We start from the raw sequence: 27,246 nt of genomic DNA on the forward strand, positions 1-27,246 counted from the left end.
AAGGAAACGTATCACTCCCTTGGGGTTGATACACCAACAACCTCAGCCCACTGTCATCTTGCCTCTTTCAGAGCTTTTTAACTACTATTTAATTTTATGGAAAAGTAGACATCCCCAAACAAAAAGAGTGCTATTCACCAAAAGAACGAGGTCTTATCAGCATGGAACTTAATAAGGGAAAAGTATTTATTTGTGCCTTGCACAATTTTTGAAAGCTGTTATTGCTATTCAATTTTTGGTATTTACTATAGTGCTGGGTGCAAAGTCAACAAAAGAAAAGCTTACTGAATAAATGAATTACAGGATGAATGAAAGGATACAGTAATTTCTTGAGAGCTCAAATTCCATTATAGTGACCCTTCTAGGTGGCCCTGAAAGGGTTCGGGCTACAGAAGAATTCAGCACATGCCACAGATGTGCTTGATCTGCTATAAAGTATATCAATTTTCAAGAATGTAATGCTTACATGAGGTAAAACCTAGAGGTCACCACCCCCAAACTAGCATATGTCAGTCTGCACTAAGGTAAATATCAAAAACTTTAACTACTCAGTGTTAAATTAACCAAATTTTCCTTCTAGGTCCCTCAAAAGAAAGAAATGTGTGTGAGGAATATTTGAAACACTTTTAGATGAATGAAATGATACAAATCACAATCAGTACAAACTAATAATTGAACAACAGTGGAATAACAAAATATGAATTTGACTGTTTTGGTACAGAGTGGTCCAAATGGTTTGCTCACATTTGTTAAAATCCGAACTGAAACAATGACATGTATAAAAGAAAGATAAAGTGCTTCCCGCACAATAGTCTGGTGTATCGTAAACTTCCAATCCCTGCTTTCTACTGATCAGGCCGTGCGGCCTCAGGAGAGCAGTCAGGGTGACTTGAGACTGTCTTCACTGGAGACTACCACCACTTGACATGCTCACTCCACATCCCAGCACAAGTGGTCACTCTGAGACTTTATGACTTGCTTTCTTCTTCTTTCTCTGGTATTGTTTCCCAGATTGGCTTCTTGATGTGTTCTGGTAACTGTTCTAATTTTGTCTAAAGAGAGAAAAACAAAATTATAATATAATGTGGACTTAACTCTTCAGCCACAAATTGAATTTATTCATTCTGTTCCCTCAAGTCCTCTTGACTTTTTTCTTTTACCCTCTCATCTTGTTGTAGGGCTTTGAAACAGAGAAGAAAACTCGATAGTAGATAAACACTCTCACATACATAATCTATTTGCTCCTCAGTGATCTCCAGGGACCACCAATCAACGTGGAACCCACGTCTAGACAACTGCTAAGAGGGAGGGAGGCATCAGAGGTGGCTCCAGGAGGACATGGGCTGCGAGGACAGCATTCTGTTGAGCCGCGCCCTCCACGGCAGGTGTAGACCCCAACCACTGTGGCAACTCTGCCTCCAGGTCCTCCCCTCCACCCAGTGGGCTGGAATCAGGCAGCAATGTATCAACACAACAATATACATCTCCCTGCAAAAGAGGCAGAAATTCAAGTCATACCTTTGTAACTTCCATGGCAACTCCTTCAGGTAAGTTTCGCTGAATATATTCCAAGTAGACATCAGCTGTACTCCCAGTGAGATGTTCTAACTAAAATTTCAAACGTGAAATTGATTCATGCTGTGCTGGTTAAAGCAGAAATTTTGAGGGTTTTTTTTTTTTTTCTGGTAAAAGCAGTAGAGTCTTTTCTTCATCTGTAAAATCTTACAGAATCCCAATTTAAAAGGGAAAAAGTGCAGATCCTCTGGTTGAACTGAATGAGGGGAGCACAGCCGCAATGTCCCCTTTCCTCCTAAATGCCTTAAAGCCAGGGTTCCATGGAACCCAGCTGGCAAGCATGGTATCAAAACAGTGTAAGAGTTTCACAAAACAACTCAAAACAAAAGGAAAAAGACTAAATTATAAAATATAAGATTTTGTGTGCTCCATGGCAAGGTGGATAAAATTTTGCATTTTTCTTTTTCATTTAAGGGTAGGACTATGTCTTAATATTTGTACTCTCAATGCCTAGTACAGAGCCTCTCAGATAAAACATGCACAAGCACTTGTTTTAGTAACATTTACCAATCATTTACTATGAGATGAAATATTCTAAGTGCTTTAGATAAATATCTCATTTAATCTTCACACTAACTGTATGAAATTGGTACTGTTATTATTTCCAACTTAAAGATGAAGGACTTGAGGCACAGGTCACACAGCTAGTAAATGCCAGTACTTGGACCTGGCTGTCCAACTCCAAAGCCCATGCTTTCCTTAACCACAAGACTGTGCTGACCTGGGATGCTGCGCAAATGAATGATAATTGACGAATGAAAAACCTTAATGCTGCCCATTATGGACATGGAGAATTCAGTGAGCATGTGAGAAGAATTATTAGAGCTGTGTGAAAACGCAGCCAGAATTTTTGAAATATAAGCAAAATTATTCCAATGATACCTTACTGTATAAAAATTAGTCAACATAATGTGTGCACTACTGAGTTAAAGTATGAACTACTCTGAAGGATGGCTTTACTTGAGTTTGATTTTCCTATCATGCTGCTTCTATAAACACAAAAAAAACACTTACCTTCTCTACCACTATCCGGCATGGGTTGACTGAAAGGAAGTCTACTGGGCAAGGTTAAAGGAAAGTTATGATGTGCTAGTGTGAAATTTGGGGCATTTCAAAAAAATGCCTGAATGTCTGAAATAAACTCACCTCTAAACATCTGTAAAGTGTTCTCATTTCATACTGAACCCTGTGCTTCTTGAAAATATGCACTGATTTGAGAAGAGTAAATCGCTCTATTTTCCTTGGAGGTTCATGTCTGGAAAATTAATGGGCGAAGCAACATACTTAAGCTAAGTGATGTTAGAACCTGAGTCACTGATATCAAAGCATGATTCCACAATTTTGCAGGGCAGGCTCACGCGCAATTACAGGCGTTAACTACCATTTTACAGACTTCCATTTGTCAAGACTGTCATCTCTAACAACTGCTGTCATGAAGCTCCAGCTAAAATAAACCTGCAGACAGCAACAGGAACATTTGCCATCGACCCCAAAACAAGCCTTGGCATGCAAGTGCACACACACATGCCTCCGGCTTTCACACCCTTGAGGTCTCACACTGACTAAACACATGAACTGTGAGGTGCAGCACCGTGGGCTGGACATGGTTGTAATGTCTGCCGTGTATTACAGATACAGTGAAAAGCACAAAACCATGGTCTGTTATGGGAAATGTGTGAGTTCCTTCAGTTTTGCTAGAAGGCAAGACTGGCAAAGCTCCATATGGGCCTCGTTCAACATCAGAAAGAGCAGGTGACAAAACACAGAAGGTGGTTATACTTGACCTTGCAGTGACTTCAGGGCCATACAAAGCTCGCCTTGCTCATGCCTGAAAGTATTGGGTGAACGGTGTTTCTTAAGGCAGATTTCAAACAGTGAATATAATAGCAAAGATACCAAATCCAAGAGGCCTGAAAGAATTGCTCGTTCACCTAATCCACCTCCCTGCCCCATGGAGATCCCAGACACGAGGGCTTCTTGGGCCTCCTAAGTCTATGCAATTTCTAGAGAAAGGATTCCTTCATTTTCCTTGTTCACTCATTCTAGTATTTAAAAATGCTGGTAGACAGGAAGGGATGATCCTGCTTAGAATAATATAACAAACCTAATCAATCCCCATCATGAGTTTTTATCCCACTTTAAGAGCTCAGACCTAGATGGGACTGGCAGCATGTTCCTGACTGATTGTATTATAGCAGCTAACAGGTCAGATTAAGAAAGATCGTACTTACACTTTAACAGAGATACCAAGTTCTTTAGCAGCAAGCGCCGCAAAATATTCATAACTGTCCAATACAGCCTTATCGTGGCCTTTTACTAAAACTGATAGGCGCTTATATAACGTGTCTGGTTCATCAGAAACGGTTATCTGCAATTTTAAAATCAAAAAGAAAAGCTTCAGTCATGGTTCCTCTAATATTTACAACTGGAAAATTTAATGTATTGCCCTCACCTGAACAACTTCAGAGTTTACTAATAAGTGGGGAGAAAAATGCTGAGTAACATCTTAACACAGCTTAAATATCTAGATACAACCACATTCACACTCCACAATGACCCTTAAGAATCAGTTAAAATACAGTTTGAATCAAAAGGATTTTCAAGCAACCTACAAAGTCACCAATGGAACCTTCGAGCTTAATAGTTATTAAACCCCAAATATACAACAGGAAAGGATTTGGGGTTCTGTTAATAAAAGTAGCCTGGTCAGAAGACCTGGATTGAGAATTAAACTCTGCCACTTAAAGCTGAATAACAACGGGCAAGTAATATAATCTCACTGAACTTTAGTTTTCTCACATATAAATAGGACAATACTTGTGCTACAGCTCATGGCATTTCTGTCGGGAACAAATGAGAGAGCATGGATTTAAATGCTTATAAGTTATAAAACGTTGTTAAACAAAGGCGAGCTATTTCTATTCATATTCTTTTTATTAGGTTTGTCCATGTTTATTTTGCCTGCTCTAACAGAAAAATTACTCATTTCTAACTAAAATGTCATGACACTGACTGTACAAATAACTTCTACCTCTTCCACCTTAATACTTAAAGATCTTAGAAATGATGGGTTTGACATTTCCGACTTTCTTCCAAGAGGTGAATTACCTTTACTTCATTCATCCATCAAACCAGTAATTTATATTACTAATCCAATGTTTCAGAGTTAAATTACTTTGCCCTTGAAAGGAGATCTACTTACTAACCAGGAAGCTAGATATTCACTCTCAATTACCCCAAATAGGGTTGTTGGAAGAAGAGAATACACTGATATCCTATCTCTTAAGTTGAGGGACAAGAGAAGGGGAATATAGCCCTAAAATGTATAATGACTGGTCTCTATAGGGTTTTAAAGATAATTCTGAATGTTACAAATATTAAAAATCAAAAGATTTTGCACAAATATTTGAATTTCATTTAGTTTGGAAAATTCAGACAATCTGACATCACTAGGTCTAATTTCCCACATGGCAACAACTGGCTACAGTAAGTAGCAGCTGTCTTGCTTATAAAGGGTACAGCCTGCCACTGTGCCCACCCAGTTACCGTTCCTTACAGGCCTGGCCTACGCAGGCATCTGAGCTGGAGACCTGGGGTTTATATATGCTATGAAGTGAAAACACTGAACCAGCAGGCCATTAGGTATAACACAATTCCACTTTGGTGCTCATGGTGTGCACAGATGATTATATACAGACAAAGGTCTAGAAGGATATGTACCAAACTGTTAAAGGGGATTATTTTTGAGGTGTGGGGCTGGAAGCATTTGGAATTTAAAAAACTACAAAATATAGTTTGTAGTTTTAGGATTTAAAAAAACTACAAATAATACAAAAACTGGGTTGATGAAATCATGGCTTTCACTTAAAGGAAACAAGGTTACATAGCTGCTCCTGGATTTTCTCTACTTGTGATAATGCTCTCTCTCACAATAAAGCACTATTCACTGTTCAATAAAGACATGAAGCCTACCACCACAACAAAAAAATTCCATAATATAATACCAAGTATTATCATTAATTATGACAACACTGTACACTATGCTGAGTTAAAAGCAAAAGACTACTCATCCCCACAGTTATTTGGGGTAAATACTTTATTCGATTAGCTCTTACCTTAATAGCCTGAAAGCGACCATGAGCACTCAGGGACATCAGTGAATACTTTCCTCAGGTGCACTGTGCACCTGCCAGTATTCCAGAACAAATTTTTTTATTCATAAAGTGTTTGGGAAACAGCCCCAAATGAAATAATGAGGAAAATTTATTGCTAATGTACCTTCTTATGCCAAGAAATAGGGAGTGCATACCGTAGGCTTGGTCAAATCCTTGGGAACATCAACGTGTAGGTTTGAAAACTGTACCCACTTCATACTGGTGCTGCTATGTGCGGAAACAAAGAGAAACCTAAGTAAAACAGCACAAGTGCCCATTTTCTTATTCAATTTAGCACAACCAATTATATACTTACAGAAGAAGGCCACCATTTTTGGGTGTACTGCTCCTAGAACTGCATACAGAAAAATTCCTCGAACCCTTAAAAACAGGGGGATGTGTGTTAGAATGAAAATCAATTCCCAAGCCATTCATAGTTTCCATTAAGACCCAAAAGATGCAGGATGCTTCAAATAACAGGCTATCTCATTATTTTAGATGAAGATATTGGGGTAACTAAATTGCCAAGTTAGATTTCATTTAAAAAAAAGAGGACAGTGGTAAGAGTTGATAATCAGAAAGGACTCTCAAAATACTAGAGACTATATTTTTTAAAGCTCAGGAGCAAGAACTTTTTTTTTTTTTTAATTAATTAATTTATTTTTGGCTGCGTTGGGTCTTTGTTGCTGCACACTGGCTTTCTCTAGTTGCAGCAAGCGAGGGCTACTCTTCGTTGCGGTGGCGGGCTTCTCATTGTGGTGGCTCCTCTTGCTGCAGAGCATGGGCTCTAGGCACGCGGGCTCAGTAGTTGTGGCTCACGGGCTCTAGAGCGCAGGCTCAGTAGTTGTGGCACATGGGCTTAGTTGATCCACGGCATGTGGGATCTTCCCAGACCAGGGCTCGAACTCGTGTCCCCTGCACTGGCAGGCAGATTCTTAACCACTGCACCACCAAGGAAGCCCAGGAACAAGAACTTTTTTAAAAAAACAAGTCTCACATTAACAGCTATGAATTAAATATGCAGACATCAAGGAAGAAAACATGTGACTTCATTTTCCCATTTTTTTTTTTTACAGATTAAATATATTTCAACATAATACTTCTTTTACCTAAATATTTTCAAGCATTAAAAAAAAAGCGTCTTTATAATTTAATTTATGGAGCTGGAATAAGAATTCTAAAGTACCCTTCTTTGAAGCTTTCATACACCTTTTCCAGCATATTTATTTCTTCGCTTGGCTGAGACAACTAGCTTATAAACATCTAATTTTATAAGTAAGTTGAAATACACATTGGAATTTACACCCATCTTATATACCACTACTGTGCCTCATACTGCAACAATACAGCGTTTCCAAATCCTTACTGTCAGCTCCCCCTGGTGGAACAAAATTTCTAGTTGTAGGAAACCTATGGTACTGTATGTAATACACATTTGCCACCCGTTTTTTTCTTAAGCTTTCCCAAGATTTAAAAGTGTAACCTAAGAAACTGGAAGCTCAATAGGATCCTGAAAAATACTTTAAAGATGAGAATAACAGTTTAGTACAAATGAAACTTAATTAGAACAACAGAGGGTCACCTATGTTTAAAAAAAAAACTATTCTTAGCTAATTATCCTTCTTCTACTCTTCACCCAAGATGGAAGCAAATCAAAACTTTCAGTTTCTCTTGGATCAAGGGAGAAAAGCAAAAAGAAGAAAGAAAATCAAGCACAATACAAGGTAGTAAGAGGTATGTGCCATTTTCCACACATAAGCACAGAGCAAATTCCCTCCCCACATTTATACCCCTAAGCCCACAATCCAGTTGTGTAGAAGGCCCACAGGTCTAAGGAATATGACACTTCCCAGGCATCTTCTCCCAGTATAAACCCCCTGCTTTTAAAAAGTTGGAGCCTAAAGTGCTATTACACCCACAAACTAACCTTAAGAAGTTCTTAAGCTTTCCTTCCTTTTTTTTCCTTTCTTTTTTTTTGAGGGGGTGGAGCCTGTTCTGGGTAAGTGCGTCTTAAAATAGTTCAAAATTTCAACCACTAACAGCGCCTGACTTAATAACGGTGGTTCTCAAAGTGTGGTCTAAGGACTTCTGAGGGGCTCCTGAGACACCTTCAGAAGGGGCCCAGGAGACTAAACTTATTTTCATAATAACAGTAAGATGTAATTTGCAACTTTCCCACTCTATTCTCTCACCAGTGTACAGTGAAGTTTTCCAGAGGCTGCAGGACGTGTGATATAAAAACAGATTGCAGAAGCAGCTATGAGAGCCAAGCTGTCTTCTATTAAGCCAGACATGAAAGAGATTTGCAAAAACGTAAAATATTGCTATACTTCTCTCTCAACTTGTTTGGGAAAATATGGTTGTTTCCCATAAAAACGTTAATTATGTTAACATGTAATGAGTTTATTAGTGTTATTTTTAAGTGAACAAGCACTTTTAAGATTCTCGGTTGTATTTTCTAATAAGCTAAAAGTCGACAGCTAAAACCCACAAAAACCAAAGCTCTTCGGAGTCCTCAACCATTTTTAGAGTGTAAAGAAAGGGGTGCTGAGGCCAAATAACTTAAGAACCGCCGCTTAAATTTTCGCTTTTTCTTCAAAGAACCGAGCAGAGGATATCTAACCCACTCCTCTGACTTCAGCGATTCTCATCTAAATCTCAGAAACCCGGGTATCCGTAAAGTATCTCAATCTGGTTCCGTGGGAAGCCTCTAAAATCTCGTGCCACCTAATTTTCGCGAGGTCAACCTTCTTGACTTCTCTGAGCCTGTTTATTTCGCAAACGTGAAAGGCTGGGTCTGGAACATTCGCTGTTCAATATCCTTTCCAGCCCTGACAGTCTACGATTTTTCTAGTTCCTGTCTCTGCCCTGACTCATTAACTTATGTTTTATCCTATGAGAGAATTCGAGATAAAATCAGCCCTTTTCTCGCCACCTTCCTGCAAACAACGGGCCGTGCGGAATAAATATCGCGGAAAGTTCCAGATGTTAAGAATGACAGGTGGCAGCCAGTCGTAATGGTAACTGCCCTTGGGCCAGTTACCCAAGGACCGCCTAGTCCCCCCAGCGCGTCCCCCCAGCGCACCTCATACCTGCCAGAGACGCCGTCCAAGGGGCCCAAACGCCGTCCGCGCCGCCATCTTGCCGTTTCCGCTTTCCCGGATCGCTTCCGGGGTCACAGAGGAGTCCTCTGACCATAGAGTTCTGCAAAAGGAGAGAGTGTATCCTTGTGTTCCGGCACCGGAACAACCATAGAGACGCGATTCCACGCTCTGCGAGGGTGGGACTGTGAATGTAGCCGGCTTCCTTCCGGCCGCAACCTGACCTGTACTCCGTCCTGTTAATAGTTTCAGCTCGTATTTAATTACCGAGTTCTGTCAGCGCTTTCCTTTTCAAATCGTGTTTGTCCTTTGCGGTTCCTGTTTTGTTGGATGCAAACACAACAAACACATGCTTGGAAAAAATATGAGTAATATATTGACACTGGTTATCTCTGAGTAGTGGATGAATGGTTGATGTTTTTTCCTGTTATAACGGAGCAAAGGGCTTGTGTACCTGTGGCTCGCAGAAAGCCAAACTGACAGCGGGAGTTCGTATCCGAGTAAGGATTTATTACAGGGCGCCAAGCAAGGGAGTAGGAAACAAGCCTCAGATCCACTCCAACTTGGTATTTGAGTTAGGGGTTTTTTGTGTGTTTTTTAAAGGAGAAGATCAAAGAGACTGGGATTAATCACCTTGTGACATTTCTGAATTGTAGTTTTGGGAGTCACAGTGTCTCTGTTTTACGATTCCCTGGCCAGGTGGTCCATGACTCGGGATCTGTTACCTCATCTTGCCCTGGAGAAACAACCTGAGTTTGTACTTTAATGGTAATAGCTATAACAACAACAGCCTTGGCAGGCTGCCCAGTGTCCTTTTCAGAATCAGGCTCCCTCTGTCAATTGTGACATTCAGAGTTGGCTGGTCTCTCTTAGCCAGTGGAGTTTTCCTATAGCTCTCCAACTCTGTTGCTGCTTTTGAAGCATCAGTCTCTCCTCTGGGATGGCTCCTCAGCCTGCCTCTAACCCCCTTGAGCAGCCTTATCTGGGTGAGGGTTCTGCAGCTGCCAGTGATGGTGACCTTAACAGCTTGCAAACAACTTTCCCCTATGTCACCTAATCTGATCCTCACAAGAAGACGTGCATCTTGTCCTAATTTAACAGGTGAGGAAACTGAGGCTCAGAGATGAAATGACTCATTCAAAGTCATATGGGTGAGTTAGTTACAGCTGAACCAATAACCATCTTCAAAATCCTAGTTCAGTGCCTTTTCCACCCCTGCAGGACCCCTGGTGCTGACTTTGTAATAAGGTCCAGTTCTACTAAGTGGAACTCTTAGTAGTCTCTTTTGGATGTGAGACATAGAGGTCCCCATTTCCCCACGCTCCTGCAAGAAAAGGAGTTTATTTTTTATTTTTAAAGACATGTATGGCCTGAACTGCTCCTGCAATTGGAAAAGTGGGCTCAAAGCAGCCTTAGGGACTGGATGCCCTCTTCACCCCTAAGGCCAAACATGGTCTCTTTATTGATGGGCTTTCTCTGCTTACAAATAGTTGGTGCTCCCTCAGAATTCTGCTTGCTGCCTTTGGCTCACCAAGTTTCTCCATTCATACTCTCAAATGTGGGAATTGGATTTGGTCCCTTCATTTTCCAGGGCTAAATCATGTCATGTGTCTTCAAATGGACTATGGGCCTAATAGCTTGGGGTCAGGTGCTGGCCCTGGTCCAATTAGCTGGGGGTAAGGTGGGAGTCATTTTGAGGGGCAAACTCGGGTTTTGCCAACAGTGGGGCTGTGGACAGAGCCCTTTGGTATGGTGTGTGGGCATGGACAGTGTGGAGGTGTTTTTTGACATGTAAAAGTTCTTAGTTTATTAGCGTGGACAGTGTTCTAAAGCTTGGCCAGTCCATTATGGGTCTTTTCCCTACGAACTAAGCCTTCAAACCTCTGAACTAGTGTAAATGAGCAGGAGATCAAGCTGATGCAAGTCCACCTTGCTTTATATCCAGGAAAAATAAAAGTGTGTGCATCAAACATTTCTAAGTTATATCATACTTTGATTGCACCGGTTGTACTGTTTTTTTGTTTGTTTTTTGCGGTACGTGGGCCTCTCACCGTTGTGGTCTCTCCCGCTGCGGAGCACAGGCTCCAGACGCACAGGCTCAGCGGCCATGGCTCATGGGCCCAGCCGCTCCGCGGCATGTGGGATCCTCCTGGACCGGGGCACGAATCCGTGTCCCCTGCATCGGCAGGCAGACTCTCAACCACTGTGCCACCAGGGAAGCCCCCAGTTGTTCTGTTTTAAAAGACAGATCTTCTCACTTGATTGTGATGGTTTCATGGTTATACACTTATCTCCAAACTCATCAAGTTGTATACAATAAATATGTATAGCTTTTTATGTGTCAATCATACCTTAATAAAGTGGTTGGGAAAAAAAAAAAGAAATAGCAAGACTGCCAAAAATAAAATTACATAAGCAGAGGAAGTAAGGAAGTAATGACCCCAAACAGCCCAAAGAGAGATCCGTGTTGTATGTTAAGGATATGTGTGCTGGAATGCAAATCAAGCATGTATGGCTGCTTGGCCTTTACGACTCAAACAGAAACATTAAACACTTCCCTTCGGGGGGTGTGTGTGTGGGAGGAGGACAGCTCTTTTCTATTATTATAAAGAAATAATCAGCCCTTTGGCTCTTTTATACAGGGATATCTGAGACCCAAAGATCACTATGGTTCACTTAGGAATATATTATTCAATTTCTTAACATGCCTTCCTAATTATGTTTTGTTTATACCAATATTAAAACTCAGCCTCAGTCCACAGCTGGCTGGCTGTGGCTGAGGAAGGTAGACTGGGAGTCTGTGGAATTCAGAATTGACTTTAGGTAAAGTCAAAAGAGGTTTTATTTACACACACACACACACACACACACACACACACACACACGGATAAGCATACCTGGAAGATTAGAGAGATAATTAACAAATAGTTGCTGAGCACCTGTTATAAATTGCTGTGAATATGTGGGTGATGGTGAGATGGTTCAGTAATAATAATAAAGCATGACCTTTGCTCTTCCCAGTGATGGAACTGGATCTGTTCCCAGGCCCCTATATGTTTTTTCTAAGTATTAAATTCCTTGGCAGGCAGGCAGGAATGATGTCACAGTCATCTTTAGCTACTCAACTGCCCTGTGTATAATACAGCATGGAATAGTGCCTGGTACGTGAGTAATGAATGAGACTAAAACAGTAGGAAAACGTCTTCCGATTGGACACCTGAGGCCCTGGAAGCAGAATTTAAATTTCCAACCCTGGCTAAATGTAGTGTTTGTAAAGGAAGAGCTATTTTCTTTGGCACATGACCAACACTACCCAAATTAAAAGTATAAAACCCCAAAAGAACGAAGAAGACAAAGGTCCTGACCAGGTATGTGCCCTACTTAAATCAAATTCTGTATGAAGTCCAGAATTTCAGATTTCTCCTGAACTTTGCTGTTGACCATTAAAAAGTAAACACACTTTGTAGAATTTGGAAATCCAGATTAGCAATGCCTATAAACCAGGGTGGGGCTTCCCTGGTGGCGCAGTGGTTGAGAGTCCGCCTGCCGATGCAGGGGACCCGGGTTCGTGCCCCGGTCCGGGAAGATCCCACATGCCGCGGAGCGGCTGGGCCCGTGAGCCATGGCCGCTGAGCCTGCGCGTCCGGAGCCTGTGCTCCGCAACGGGAGAGGCCACAGCAGTGAGAGGCCCGCGTACCACAAAACAAACAAACAAAAAAACACAGCGTGGACTGGATTTTGTTGCTGGTTCCCTGTGAGATAACCCGTGTGTAATACTGAGCTCCCCCAAACTGCATTGTGAGTAGTACGGGTTAGAGGCCATCAACCCTTCAAGTGGCTCATCCACAGCTTGAGAAGCAGAAATATCCATCTTGGCCTCCAGGGTAGGGGTGGGGGCATTTATATGAGCATTAAATCTGATCAGCATGGGCTTCCCTGGTGGCGTACTGAATCTGCCTGCCAATTCAGGGGACACAGGTTCGAGCCCTGGACGGGGAAGATCCCACATGCCACGGAGCAACTAAGCCTGTGTGCCACAACTACTGAGCCTGCGCTCTAGAGCCCGTGTGCCACAACTACTGAAGCCCGCGCATCTAGAGCCTGTGCTCTGCAACAAGAGAAGCCGCCTCAATGAAAAGCCCATGCAACGCAACGAAGGGTAGCCCCCTCCTCACCACAACGAGAGAAAGCCCGCGCACAGCAATGAAGACCCAATGCAGCCAAAAATAAAAATAAATAAATAAATAAATAAATAAATAAATAAATAAATAAAATCTAATCAGCAGCCCTCTAAACCGGTCTCCAGAAACAAACTAACGGTAAATTAGCATTGAGAAGTCATTTCAGCAGCTAGAAAGAAGGAATGTTTAAGCCAAATGAAACTCAAAAGATAACATTTTATTTTCAGAGCAGCTGATGCAATATTGAATCAGGTTTTCACAAATAAATATGACAGTGTCTACTTGGTAACATCTCTGTTTGATGAATGCCTATCTGTAAGAACTGTAATAAATTTCTGAGGAGGCTAATGACCGGAACCTTTTTAAGTAAAATTCTCCTGGCTTGCTTTCTGAAAAAAAAGTATTGTGGCAATTAAAATAAAATGCTCATCGCTCAGGGGGAAAACCAACCTAGAATGCCCCAGTTGTTTTTGTTTTTAAGGAATGAACCTTTTGAGGACAAGTCTATAAAATATCTTTATTTATTTGTTACATATGATGTTTAAATATAACTTTGCTTTCAAGCTTCAAACTTTTTTTTTAAACCCCTGGGAAAATAAGACTTTTGGTTCGCCTTAACAAAAACTGACCTAGGAAGAAACACCTTTAGCAAAATGTTTTATAAAATTCACTAGAAAATACTGTCCTCTTTTTGCCAAAATGTTACATAAAATGCTTATTAAAAATACACACGTTACAAAAGAAAAAAGTATGAATATGCTATACATAGTGCTTTTGATATGGACCAAGGGACCTGCATTCTGGGGAAAATACAGTGAAGCACATTAGATATTATGATGTCAACTTAAAATAGTGCAAACCAGAATAAATTACATCCTAAAATGGGAAGGCATGCAAGTCATTTCCTACGAATAGAACACAATGAAGCCAGAACAGGAAGCAATCACAACCACTATTTAAAAATGTTTTCCTTTTTATTACATTAATTTTTTTCAAAAATACTTTTCTTTACAATAGAACTCCTAGAAAATATTTACAACCTTCCTCTAATAAAATAGAACAGCAGTTAAATATATTTGAAAATAAGATGGGTTTTTCCATAAAATATATCTTTTAACTTTTTATATACAAGCTTTCTCAAAGAGGTCTAAATTCACTAATGAAAAACTATCTGATAGTAAACAGTAACTGTGTTGAAGACAAACCATCGGGAAGAAAAGTTCTTTAAGGTGGGGAGAGATGGGGGGCTGAGGAGCTAAAACACAACACATACATGCAGGCAGAATCACTTCAGGAAAAAAAATAAGTGCAATATTTTACTATGAAGTCAATTCCTTAAGTTGATATTGTGAAGAAAAATACTAATTCAGGAAAGTGAACTGTCTCATCAAGGAGGAGTTCTTTGGTTATTTCAAGTCAAAAATGCAAATGCTATACTGCATGGAAAATCAAAATTAAATTGTGCATTATATTTTTGCCTTGGCAACTCAGTTTATTATAATGTTTTAAACTGGAACAGCCGGGCAAACCTCCAAACAGAACGAGTACATTTGCTTTATCAACATTTTTCCGGGTGTTTGCTCCTTTGCTAGATAAGCTTTCATAGACCCAATAGCAGAACCATTCCAGAATCCCTCTCAGACACCCACAAGTGGAGGGGAGTAGTCACTGGGACAGATGGGATTGGCCGACATTACAGTTGGAATGCTTCTGGAATAGTTCTGCCACAAAGCTGATGTCCTCCCCAGGCAGTTCTGAACTCAGAACATAGAATAATTTGTCAGAAATGGCAGCAAATGAAACACTTCCCCCCCCCCCTAAAAAAAGATAAAGGAAATCTTCAAGACCTCTTTTTCTGAAAACCGAATGGTGGCAATGAAAAGAACCTTTGTATTGATCTTCTGTCCATGGCTTTCCTGAGATTCAGAGGACACTGCCTGCGTGGGGCTGCTGTGGGTCTTCAGTGTGTGCTAGAAGCTTTTGCTGAGACAGCTTAAAGATGCTCCAGTCCTATCCTCATGCTTCCGCTGACATCCTCTTTAACATCAAACTATTACTGTGCCAGCAAAGTGCCCTGGTAGGACTGCCACACCTGCAGGAGCTGGGGCATCAGAAGCGTCAGCTCTGTGCCGGGGCCGCATCCCAGCCTGAAGGCGCACGCACTCATTTGCCCTGACGGAGGCCATGGAGGAGCCTGACTCAGCTCAAAAGCCTGAGCTCGATGCCAGTTTTGAAGGATTACAGGTTTATTACCTTCAAGTACAAACAGCAACCCTGCCGGCAGGGACAGGAGGAGACAGAGCAGGGGTATGTAGCTTGGAGAATTCTAGAAGGGCTTTGGTAAATGACTTTAATGAATTCATTCATTGTTTGAATGTAAACACTGTAGCTGAAGTGGTATCTGAAACCATTTTTGTTGGCCTTTAATGCTATTTCCCTTGTATTTGCCATCAGATTTGTTAGACAAGCCTTTTCCTCAGTTAGCGTCAAGGTAAACTTCGGTCCAGCACAGGCGAATGACAGCAGAATCCTAGTGAATGAGGTTTCATAGTACTTCCAAGTGGCACAGAGTAATTTCAGAACTCCACTGACCATTAACAGTGTGGCAAAAAAGAATCAGCTCTTCTGATCTAGTTTTTGGGCCTCTTGCCATTCCAGGGACTTTAATCTGTGCTCTTCCACCATCCTCCCTGAAAACAGCCCTGGCAACTTAATAGTTGGGGTTATTTTCCTCCAGACGGATTTCTAGTCGGCTCAGGCCAACTGGAAAATAAGCATGTGAAATTTAGAAGATCTGAGTTCTCGGAAATCCAAGGGATCCTGCTAACCCATGAATTGGAGTCAACCGGTCTTCACGGAACTGGGAAGAGGACGCACTTGCTCCAGGAATCACCTGCTTAGTAAATCACGGCCAGGGAGGAAAAGCCTGAAATGACACAGCACTCAGTTTTCAGAAACAGGCCGAGTGACAGGCAGGGCAGGGAGAAAAATGACTTTCACGTTTGGTCAACTCTTCAAATGACGTGTATGCTAGAAGAAAGCTGTGGAACACAGGGCGGCCTTTGCTCACTGGAAAGCTACTACCTAGTATGGTCTCCCAGCAAAGACGCCAAGTTCACTGCAAACTGCGGAATGAGGTCAGCACAAAAATGACTCCTGGTGGGAAAGGACGGCCCAAGACCCCAGCACAAAGAAAGTAGCCTGCTTTACACACACACAGACACACACACACACACACACACACAGACTCTCTCACTCACTCACTCATGCAAGCTTTGGGATAAAAGGCAACCAGGATGGTTGGCATCTGAAAGCAAAAGAACATGAACATCAGGTTCATTCCCAACCAGGAATGAGTTCATGGGAATGTAGCCCAGATGAAACACATCTTAAAGTAGGATTGTGCCAATTATTTATTCCCCCCCAACCTCCCACAAAACAACTGTTTTTAAATAAAAGGAAAAAAACCCCGATTTTTTTCTAAACCTGAAAAAAACGACCACTTTTTAAGCAGGTAGTTTAAAATGGTTACAAAACAAGCAGGCAGTCCAGCTTTCCTGATGAATGAGGATGGAGACCGTGGGTTTTCGCCATCTCCAAGCGACACACAGGGCTTTAGAGTTCCGTGTCACCCTGAAGCAAAACTGAATCTTGATCATCCAAGAGGAGACCGGTGTCCACGACCTCGGCCTCTTCCATGACGCCTCCTAACTGCTGGACGACGTCGTCGTCGAGGATGTCCACGTCCTTGATGGGTTTGATCAGACTCAGCTGGTCCAGGGGCAGCAGCCCCGGCGGCCCCACCGGCCCCGTAGTCCTCTCAATCGTGGCTGCCATTTCGGCCGCAAAAGCCGCCTTCTGGGCTTTCTGCCTCTGCTGTTCCTCCTGCTGCCTGTGAGTTTTCATGTGTGCATTTCGGCTTTTGATCTTGAAGAAGACTCTATAAAAATGAAGAAAAAGAAGCATGTGAAATTTAGAAGATCTGAGTTCTTGGAAATCCAAGGGATCCTATAGGGAATAGCAGGTGCATGGTCTGCTGTCGGGTTTGGGGTGGCTCTGACAGAGTTCCCATCTCCTTAGCTCCCAAGACCTCCTCCCCTGGTGACCTGTGACCTCGCTTCTCTCCAAGCGTTCCAAGGAAAGGGGATGGGACAGGAACACATTTACGGTGTGTTGGGCTTTCTCTCTGTGACAACGGAGGATGAATCCTCAAAGCTTTCCTGTCCATCTGTGGCCTGGGGCACAAGAATTTCTTTCCTCCTTATCTTCCCCGTTTCTCTCTCTAACACTGACCAAGCCCTCTCGACCAACCTGAGAATCCCCAAATCATGCTGCCAAGCTCTGTTGGTTCCCACCATAAAACAACCCATCCTTTGCCTCTGGCCTCCTGTCCCTGTCATTCCCGTCAAAACTCTAGAGGGTCTGCCTGCACACACGTACAGCGCCTCTTTCCTCCACACTCTCCAACTGGACTGTCGTCTCCTCCACTTCAGTCCAAGTGCCTGAGATCGCTAGTGACCACGTGGCCAAATCCAACAGCCCCTCTTCTGTCTTCATTGTACTGGACTTCTGAGCTGCACTGACCATTCCTCTTCGCCCAAGATCCCGTCTCGTTTTGGCCATCATGTATCATAGTTCCCTCCTGTTTGCTTTAGAATGAAATAGTGGTTCTCAGCTAGGGGGGATTCTGCCTCCACAGGGAATATCTGGCAACGTCTGGAGACATTTTTGATGGTCACAGCTGGGTGGTGGTAGTGGTAGTTCTGGCACCGAGCGGGTAGATGCCAGGGATGTTGCTGAACACCCTACAATACAGAGGGCAAGCCCTCTTCCCCAAATAAGGAATCATCAGACCCAAAATATCAGTGCCAAGGCTGAGAAATCCTGGAAATAGGGGTCTGCCAACTATGGTCAGTGGGCCAAATCCTGCCCACTGCCTGCTTTTGTAAATAAAGTTTTACCAGAACGCAGCCACGTTTATTTGTTTATGTATCGTCCATGGCTGCTTTTGCACTAACATGGCACATCTGAGTAGTTGTGACAGAGACAGAATGACCTACAAAGCCTAAAATATTTCTTTTTTTTTTAAAGTTGAGAATTATGGTTTTTTTTTGTTGTTGTTGTTGTTCTGGCTGCGTTGGGCCTTCGTTGCTGCACGTGGGCTTTCTCTAGTTGCGGTGAGCGGGGGCTACTCTTCGATGCGGTGAGTGGGCTTCTCATTGCGATGGCTTCTCTTGTTGTGGCTCGCGGGCTCTAGAGTGCAGGCTCAGTAGTTGTGGTGCACGGGCTTAGTTGCTCTGCGGCATGTGGGATCTTCCCGGACCAGGGATCGAACCTGTGTCCCCTGCATTGGCAGGCAGATCCTTAACCACTGTGCCGCCAGGGAAACCCAACCTAAAATATTTCTATCTGGACCTTTTTCAGAGCAAGTTTGTCCAGATGTGAGACGGCCTGTTTTTAGAGAGGGAGGGTGGCATAAATATTTATTCCTGAGCTCATAAAGGGAAAAAAACGCCCTGATTTCTAAGACCCCTGTCTTAGAACAGAGTTGATGAATCACCACTGGACATATTGAAAACTGTCTAATGTAATGAACATAATTTCAGCAGCTAAAAAAAGGATTCTGCAAACGTGCCTGATGTTATTCCTCATCTGGAAAACCATACAAAATATTTCTGCCATAAAAATATTAACTGGAGTTATGGTAGAAAAAGGTCCCAAGCAACATAAAAACAAGACAAGAAAAACATTTAACGGACGTCACTGAAAGACAACCACAGCTTGAAATACTTATTTCTGGTTGTTAAAATGTCCTTTGTCGCCACCTAGTGGAATAAGGAGTTGTCGCCTGTTGGAGCGGAGTGAGTGGAGGAAACATGCTGGCTCCTCTGAGAAGAAACTGGTTGAGACCCCCCTTCCCTGCCTCTCCCACCCCAGGGCAAGTAGGGGGGAGTCCGACTGAGGAGGTTTCCCTATTTCAAGTAAGTAAGCCCGATGATCAATCCAGGGGCTCACTTATTCCTTGCTGACATGAAGATGATATCATGTCCTGGCTCTGAAGGACATTAGAGCCCAGAGAAGGGGACCCACGCCTAAGTCTGTCTCCCCATCTCTGCAGGAAGAGAGCTGCTAGTTCCAACTCACTTTGGCAGGTGCCACTGACCTACGGCTAAGAGCACCTACCTCATCGGGCTTAAGATTAAATTAATCAATACACGTAAACATTCTTTAAAACAGTGCCAGGCAAACACTGAGTAACTGATAAATGACAGAATTATTAAGATGCCTGAAATACACCTGAAGTATTCCATGAGGATGAATATTATAAACAGAGGTCCCAGTTGGCCTCATTCATACAGCTAGGGATGTTCCCTTGGTAGAGTTTCAGCAGCTACCTCGCGGGCATCTCTCCAGGTAACACTGCACATTTGAGACATTGGAGGTTACAGGAAGAGAAACTCGGCAAGGCTCCTAAAAGAAGTCACTTATGACAACCTTCTTGGAGGCAGACTCACCAAGAAGTAAACTGGATTCTATACTAGATGCTGTGGGAGGGAACTGTGTGCATCTCACCATCAGTGATAAATAAATAAGCAAACAAAGCAAACCACTAGGCTGGAACAGTGGTCAGAAGCCCAGGCTCTGTACTTGAACACACAGGGGTTCAAATCTCAGTTCTGCTTTTACTGGGGGTATGACCTGGGGCAAGTAAATTTACCTAATGTTCAGTCCTTATTTGTAAAAACAAGGATAAAACAGTATCTGCGCCACATGGAGTTTCTGTGTGGGGATTAAATGATCTCATGCACATGAAGTATGTAACAAAATTAAGTGCTTAGTAAACGTTATTTAATGCTGCTATTACCACCTACTCTCAGTTTCCCCTTTTCATTGTTTTAAACTACACTTAAAACGGCAGAGATGACAAATAGACTTTACCTCATGAGTCAACTCTGATCAATTGGTTGTGCCAGCTTGAAGCATTAGGATTTAAAGGATTTGAAAGCATTTGAGTCTTATCTTAATGTGGTAGCAAAAAGTATAGCAATTAATTAGTGATGTCTGCCCTGGTTGCAGGAATGAGCAGTATTGGTAGGAAAGCCATCTCTGCCACAGAGAGTTCCTGATTAGATGTTTTAGAGCCATTCTCAAATCACTTGGCAGGGATGCAAAGAGAGCAGTCAGTACTAGTGAATATGATTTGGGTGTGAAGGGAAGAGGTGGGAATCAGAGTTCCATCCATCATTTCTGGAAAAGAGTGAAGTTTTGTCACTAGAGGTTTGCTCTCTGATGATGTCCATCCTTATTAGGCTTTAGGACATCAGAATGACCGTATTCTGAGTCAGAGACAAGGTCCACTCTCCATGAGGCACCATGTAGACCCCAAGGATGAAATGAGGAAAAACTGGAGAGTCTGGGTTCCTTCTCTACCTGGAGACACCTCAGACCACCTTGGCCCAGCCCCTACAGAGGCATTATTCATCACACACTTAGATTCAGTCCCTGGCCCAATTCTACGTACTTGCCACACTCCTTGCAGGGGAAGATGGTGGTGGGGTCTGTCTCGCCACTGGTGGTGCTGTGAGAGGGTGAGCTCTTCACTGAGCAGTACCCGCTCTGGGCACTGCCAGGCTTCTGCTTTCCAGAGGGAACAGCACCCCGAGCTTTGGTCACCTGGTTGGTGCCACCGTGGATGCGGGCATGGCCGTTCAGTGCCTGTCGGGAGCTGAACACCTGGGGAAGAAAGGGAGTGACATGACATCTACAGTCCTGAAAAGGAAATTAGGGTTATTAGTTACTCATTGGTAGAACATGTGATACTCGAAACAGTGTCTAATGACAAGGCATAGGGGTTTTACATAAGCAAACTCTGGGCAAATGCCACAGAAAGTAGAGATCAAATACCACAACCACAAGTGCTGTGCGAGTAAAAAACCCATCACTGTTATAACCAAAGACTAGGGCTCAATCCAGTGCCTCCATCTCACAGGGAGGCCACTGGGCCATTTCCCCTCTGAACACCTTATTTTTTCCATCTGTAAAATGAGAGGGTTTGGACCAGCTTTCAAACTTTTTAACAGCCAGAAGCTACCTTCCACCCCATTTTTCTTTTCTTTCTTTTTTCCTTTCCTTTCCTTTCTTTACTTAAAAAAATCAGGTCTTATTCAAAAGCTCAAAGCAGAGGTACTCTGGCTGAAATAGACAGCCCCCCAAAATTGAATCTATTTGCTCAGCTCTATCTCCCCCCTAGGAAGCCCTCGAACCCCAAGAGACACAGCTTGGAAGACACTGACTAGCTGCTCTGATATGTTCTATATGTTATTTCTAAGCCCCAATCAGTAGCCCAGTGTTGAAGCAACGTTTCAGACCCCGACATTGTACTGCAGGATGAAAAAAAGGGGAACGACCTGGTCTTTTGAAGGTTGCCATAATGCACGGTTTCCCAACCTCAGTATTACTGACATTTGGGACTGGATGATACCTTGCTGTGGGGCTGTCCTGGGCATCACAGGATCTTCAGCAGCAACCCTGCCACCAGATGCCAGGAGCACCTCCCTAGATGCGATAAAAATGTCTCCGGACGTTGCCAGATGTTCATGGGGAACAAAATCATTCCCGGCAGAGATCCACTGCTGTAAAGGGATGTAATCCACACCCCTGAATTCCAAGAGCTCTGACTTCCAGATTGCTAAATGCATCAGCTAATGGGAGTACCCACTGAACTGTCCAGCCACAGATGGTCACTCTGTGTTAAGTTCATGAGTTCTGTTTATAGTCTTGCAAGAAAAAAAAAAATCTTTCGCTGATTTAGCAACCAAAACCTCCATGGTTAGGCACCAAATAAAACCAACATGGTTTTTCCCTGTTGTTTTTTGAAGTCACGAAAAAATATTCACCTTGCTGAGCATTTTTGATTGGGTAAAGTAAAAGATGATTTCCCGCTCAGGAAAGAATTTACTGTACACCCGAACTATGAATTGAGGAAGCATCCAATTTCTAAACAAATTCACCAAGGATACTGTCATTTAAAGTCACATCTCATAGCTAGTGGGAAGCAGCCACATAACACAGGGAGATCAGCTCGGTGCTTTGTGACCACCTAGAAGGGTGGGATAGGGAGGGTGGGAGGGAGATGCAAGAGGGAGGAGATATGGGGATATATGTATATGTATAGCTGACTCACTTTGTTATAAAGCAGAAACTAGCACATCATTGTAAAGCAATTATACTCCAATAAAGATGTGTAAAAAATAAATAAATAAAGTCACATCTTAATCATCCCCTAATGGAAGTGCTGTATGGCAATACAATATGGCAATGATGGAGTGAAGCGTCCAGCTCATTAAACATCAAAGATAGAAACAAGCTAGCAATTTCTTATGTTCTCTTCAAAGCTAATGCAAAATGTATGTATCATTTAAAAGAAGTTTTTCATTTTTTCTTAAATGTAAATCAAGTGAATTTCTGCTTTAGGATCTAACTATTTTAAAGACTGTTGCTTTCTTCATCTAAGTGACAGACTCAATAAGCAGCATTCAATGCACTCTGGAAAACAGTATTATCCTATGTAACACACAAGCAGGGATAAGCACTAACTTGGGGAAAACAGGGTTTCATATGAAAGGAGCAACATTCTCAGTTTTTGCATAATACCTCTAGAGCTTGCCTGCACAGGTGTGCCCAGCTTTTAGAAACTTGATTTGGGAAAAGCTCAACAATTCAGATGAGTGGGGTACCGGGGGGACTGAGAGTCCAAAGTTAACAATTAAAAAAACATATCCATTAAAATACACAGGGAGCCTTAGATCAGGCCAGTACAGATTCTGTAAGGCCATCCTTTAGTGATCAAATGGTGAACTGGTTTTATTTTAGCTAAATGATGCTTCTAATGTACTTGAAAAGTACTAGGTTAGGTAATTACACAGACACCTTTTTAGCCTGTTTACATGAATAATTTGCTTAGTAAATCTTGTTTGCTTCCCCCAAAAAGTACAAAGATAAACTTTAGCTAAATCTTTGTAATTATGCCATAAAAGGACACTCCTTCTCTGTGGGCTCTCCCGCTGCATTTAAATGCATGTCTCCAGGACATGACCCGTGTGACACAGCCCAGGAAGAGTGGGGAGGCACCAAGTAACGAGGAGTGTAAGTTCTGGAGGCCAAGGTCCATCGCAGAGCCTGAATCACATGCTCCCTGAGGGCAGGGACGGACCTGTGTCCTCCAAGCACATGCACAGTGCTTAACAGAGAACACACACTCCAGAAATATCTACGGGCTGAATGAATAAGAAAATGGATGAAAGAAAGAAAAGCATGGCCACATGGACTTCCCTCTGCCAAACTTTCACTGCTGAAAGTACACGTTTTGCAAAGTGCATCATCTCTTAAAGCCGGGCACAGCTGTATGTACGGCTCTCAGGAGTCCCAGATCCCTGCAGGGCGCAGAGACACTTACAGCTCCACAGTTGGGCATTTCACAGATGAAGGAGCCTGAGGGCTGGCCCAGGGCTTGCAGGGGTGGCGCCTCTGCGGAAGCCAGGACCGGGCCTGGTGCTGGCTCTGGAGACTTGGGCAATTCATTCTCCTCTTCTCTTGTGGATTTCCTGTCTTCTTCTGGGTCTTCCTCCTCCTCCTGCACCTCTTCATCTTCACTCGTCTGGTGTTACGGCAATAAAAGCAAAGGGGGGGAAATCCCCAAATGGCATGTTTAATGATGAACAGAACCCAGGGGCTAGGAGAGGAGAGGGGGCTGGACGCTGGGGCTGCATCGGCTTCTTTGTGCATAAGGAAGGGCTGGCTGGCAGAGGCCTCTGGGGAGGGATACGGCTTCTACAGGGTTGATCATTGGACACTTGGAATTCTGAGGGCAAGGAAGTCCCCCCAGCCCACTTTGGGTTCCCTTATCACTTATAAAAAAATATCCTAAGGCAGAGGAGAGATTTCTGTATGTAGAGTTTCTCCCCCTTGTTTGAGACCCGCAGACCTTGACACTGACTAAAACTTAGGCAGGATACCCCACTTGCAGCAGCTCTGCCTCCCCAGAGCAGTGAGGAGGGTTTTCAAGCAGTAATGACACTGTGGAGCCCCTCTGGACAGAGACTAAAGACCTATCACGATTTGTTTTTATAGGTCTTCTAACACACTTCCTTGCAAGATGCCCGGGATATTGCTTTGACCTGTGGAAGGCACATGACCCATGGCATTCTGATGCACTTCTCTGTTCTTGTGAGAAAATAGGATCAGAGACTGAACACAGTGACTCTGAAAAGGAACAGAAATGGAAGGAGATATTCCCTTTAATTTATCATGTGCCATATATATATATATATATATATATATATATATATATATATATATTGGTCTCTGATCATGGGCACTCTATGAAAAATAAGAAAAATGAATAATTATCCTCTTTGCGACTCTGTCCCCTCCCTCTGCTTCAGAACAGCAACAAGGTGCAGAATTAAGCAGAAGGTCCTGACCTTCCTCAAGGTTAACAAGACAGTTAATGGAATAGCCTGGAGGAGGTACCCAGGCTGGGTGGGGATGGGGGCCAGGGATCTAGGAGGCCCTTTTATTGAACTAACTACCTTACTTTGCAATCTCAGTCCTCACGGGGGTGGGGTGGGGGGAGGGTGTGTGTGTAAGGGATGCTTGCTCCTCCGGGCCTAGAAGGACTGAGGACCAGGGATGGGAATTCCGTGTTACATCAACCTCATTTTAGGTTCTATTTTACAGCACTTTGCGGTGTACAAAGTGTGTTTGCTGTGTCCCTGAATAGGCTGTAAACAGTCCTCCTATTTTACAAATTTGTCTCTGCTGGGTTCTCTGCACACCCACTGCTTAAAGCACGTGGGCTGGAGGACTTCCCTGGTGGCTCAGTGGTTAAGAGTCTGCCTGCCAATGCAGGGCACACGGGTTCCATCCCTGGTCTGGGAAGATCCCACATGCTGCAGAGTGGCAAAGCCCATGCGTCACAACTACTGAGCCTGTGCTCTAGAGCCCACGAGCCACAACTCCTGAAGCCCGTGTGCCTAGAGCCCGTGGTCCGCAACGAGAGAGGCCACCACCATGAGGGGCCCGTGCACCACGGCGAGGGGTGGCCCCCGCTCACCGCAACTAGAGAAAGCCCGCGCAGCAACGAAGATCCTACGCAGCCAAAAAATAAAAAGCACATGGGCTGCAGTTTGGTTTACCCCAGACAGCGATGTAACTCTGTGTAAGCCTACAATTCTTAGAACCTGGAAGCCAGAATTTCCAAGAAGAATAAAGATTTCTGAGAGTAGCAGTACCCCGGGATCCAGAAACCACCAGCTTTCTCTCTCCAGTTTGGATTGGGGATGGGAGAGAAAGATAATCCCAGTAAATACGGGCATTTAGCACACTCCTCACTGTTTTAGTATTATCCTTATTTAATATGGTATATATGTATATTTGAGACCATGTATTAATAGGGTATACTTAAGAAATGGACCCAGTTTCCAGTGGGTAAATTAGGATTAATCAGTAATGATTACATTTGCTGAAAGACTTCAACGAATACAGATGTAGGCTTAATACATTTTACAGAGTGATTTATGATATAAGCTTACAGATCTCTTACTAGTATAGAATATACAGGTTGATATCACTTAAATGGCCTTATTCTCATATGAATCAACCACCCTCCAATCTCAGAGAATTTCAGGTAAAATCATGTTACGTCTAACTCCACGGGTTCGCTCCATTCCTTTACAGAACTGGAACTCTGTGGTCTCAGGTATCAGAATATTAAGCAGACGGAGGCCTACAGTTCACCATTTAAAGTAAATTACATGGTAACTTTCAATGGCAATGGCACTTATTTCACAGCAGTTGTTATACAATTTTCAAGTTGTTATACAAATTTATACAATTTTCTCACCATGCTATTGTTTGACAGCTCTTAAAAGTTCCATAGAGCCATTAAATTACAGATCAAATTATACTGTCCTGTGATTATATATGTCTCATGAACGTAGACAGGTTTACTTCAAATGGCAATCTACGCATGTTCACAAAATAATTTATCATCAAGTGAAAGTGCTCACCAATGTGACTAGAGATGCAAAGACAGAGGACAAAACCCTAAGATGTAGCACTCTGCATCAACAAGTTGGCCATTTCATGATGCATCATGAAAGGAAACATTTGGTATTATTCCAAAATTGGCAGAAAAGTGGGCAAGTACAGAGCAGGGAGAAGGTTATGTATTACACAAAGTGCTCAAAACCCTGAGTCCAAATAAGAGTTTCTTGAGGAGATTTTTATTTCTCAGGCCTGCAAATGGCATTTGTATTATGAGAAATTTATAAGTTAAAACACAAATGCTCAACAACCCAAATTTCTTCAATGATACAAATTTGAGTGTTACAGTCACTGATGAATGATGATGGTGATGACAACATACTGAAGGCCTGCTGTGAATCAGGGACTACACACACACACACACACACACACACACACACACACTGCTAGTTTTCACAAAAACCCTGCACAATATTTTTTTTTTCATTAAAAAAAATTTATTTATTTAGGCCACACCATGCAGCTTGCTGGATCTTAGTTCCCCGGCCAGGGATTGAACCTGGGCCCTCAGAACCTCAGCAGTGAAAGCATGGAGTCCTAACCACCGGACCACCAGGGAATTCCCTACAAATTTTTATTTTTTAAACAAATGAGAAATTGGCCAGAGAACTAGTTTTCCCCAGAGCACATAGCTGGTAAAGAAAATGAATTGAGATTTAAAGCCTGCACCATCGGATTCTAAAGCCTCAGCCTTAGCTCCTTGCCTGCCTGCACATGTCCACAGATGCACATCTGTCCATCTGGACATGGCTTAGGTTTTCAGCTCAAACACAGAGCTAAACCTCTCAGAACCAGCCGCCTTTCCGTGTCAGAGGGAAGGAGGATGTTCCCCAGGCCCCTTGTCAGTGGATCGCACTGCAGGCAATTCAGGCCTGGGACCATGGGGGAGCTGTGCCCTCGGAGCCTTGACCGCCGTCTTCCAAAGTCAGGTAACTGCCTCAGCTGGTTTCTTTTCTTTTCTTTTCTTTTTTTTTTTTTGCGGTACGCGGGCCTCTCACTGTTGTGGCTTCTCCCGTTGCGGAGCACAGGCTCCGGACGCGCAGGCTCAGCAGCCATGCCATACAGGCCTAGCCGCTCCGCGGCATGTGGGATCTTCCTGGACCAGGGCACGAACCTGTGTCCCCTGCA

The 27,246-nt window shown here is 43.1% G+C and overlaps 2 protein-coding genes across 2 annotated transcripts in view; both read right to left on the reverse strand.

Moving 5' to 3' along the window:
* Positions 1-681: 681 nt before the first annotated feature.
* MRPS10 (mitochondrial ribosomal protein S10) lies at positions 682-8,875 on the reverse strand. Its single transcript, XM_007458216.1, has 7 exons — positions 8,822-8,875; positions 6,046-6,110; positions 5,885-5,957; positions 3,807-3,943; positions 2,722-2,830; positions 1,519-1,608; positions 682-1,052 (listed from the first exon to the last, which is right to left on the reverse strand). Exons 1-7 carry the CDS (start codon positions 8,867-8,869, stop codon positions 969-971), a joined length of 606 nt encoding a protein of 201 aa, XP_007458278.1. The 5' UTR covers positions 8,870-8,875; the 3' UTR covers positions 682-968.
* A 7,404-nt stretch (positions 8,876-16,279) lies between these two features.
* Positions 16,280-27,246, reverse strand: part of TRERF1 (transcriptional regulating factor 1) — a 35,419-nt gene continuing 24,452 nt past the window's right edge. Inside the window, exons 12-14 of the mRNA XM_007458217.1 lie at positions 23,468-23,668; positions 20,534-20,745; positions 16,280-16,951 (exon numbers count right to left, since the gene is read on the reverse strand). Coding sequence (XP_007458279.1) covers positions 16,627-16,951; positions 20,534-20,745; positions 23,468-23,668 — 738 coding nt within the window. The 3' untranslated portion in view covers positions 16,280-16,626. The remainder of the gene's footprint in view (positions 16,952-20,533; positions 20,746-23,467; positions 23,669-27,246) is intronic.

The sequence above is a fragment of the Lipotes vexillifer genome, unplaced genomic scaffold (assembly GCF_000442215.2).
Source record: "Lipotes vexillifer unplaced genomic scaffold, Lipotes_vexillifer_v1.1 scaffold4, whole genome shotgun sequence".
NCBI classification, from domain to species: domain Eukaryota; kingdom Metazoa; phylum Chordata; class Mammalia; order Artiodactyla; family Lipotidae; genus Lipotes; species Lipotes vexillifer.

Coding starts and splice junctions, on each gene's coding strand:
- MRPS10 (XM_007458216.1), bottom strand. CDS start 8,869: ATGGCGGCGCGGACGGCGTTTGGGCCCCTTGGACGGCGTCTCTGGCAG. Junction 3,944..5,884: donor AGGATTTGACCAAGCCTACG/GTATGCACTCCC, acceptor TTAAAATTGCAG/ATAACCGTTTCTGATGAACC. Junction 1,053..1,518: donor TTGCCATGGAAGTTACAAAG/GTATGACTTGAA, acceptor TTCTCTCTTTAG/ACAAAATTAGAACAGTTACC.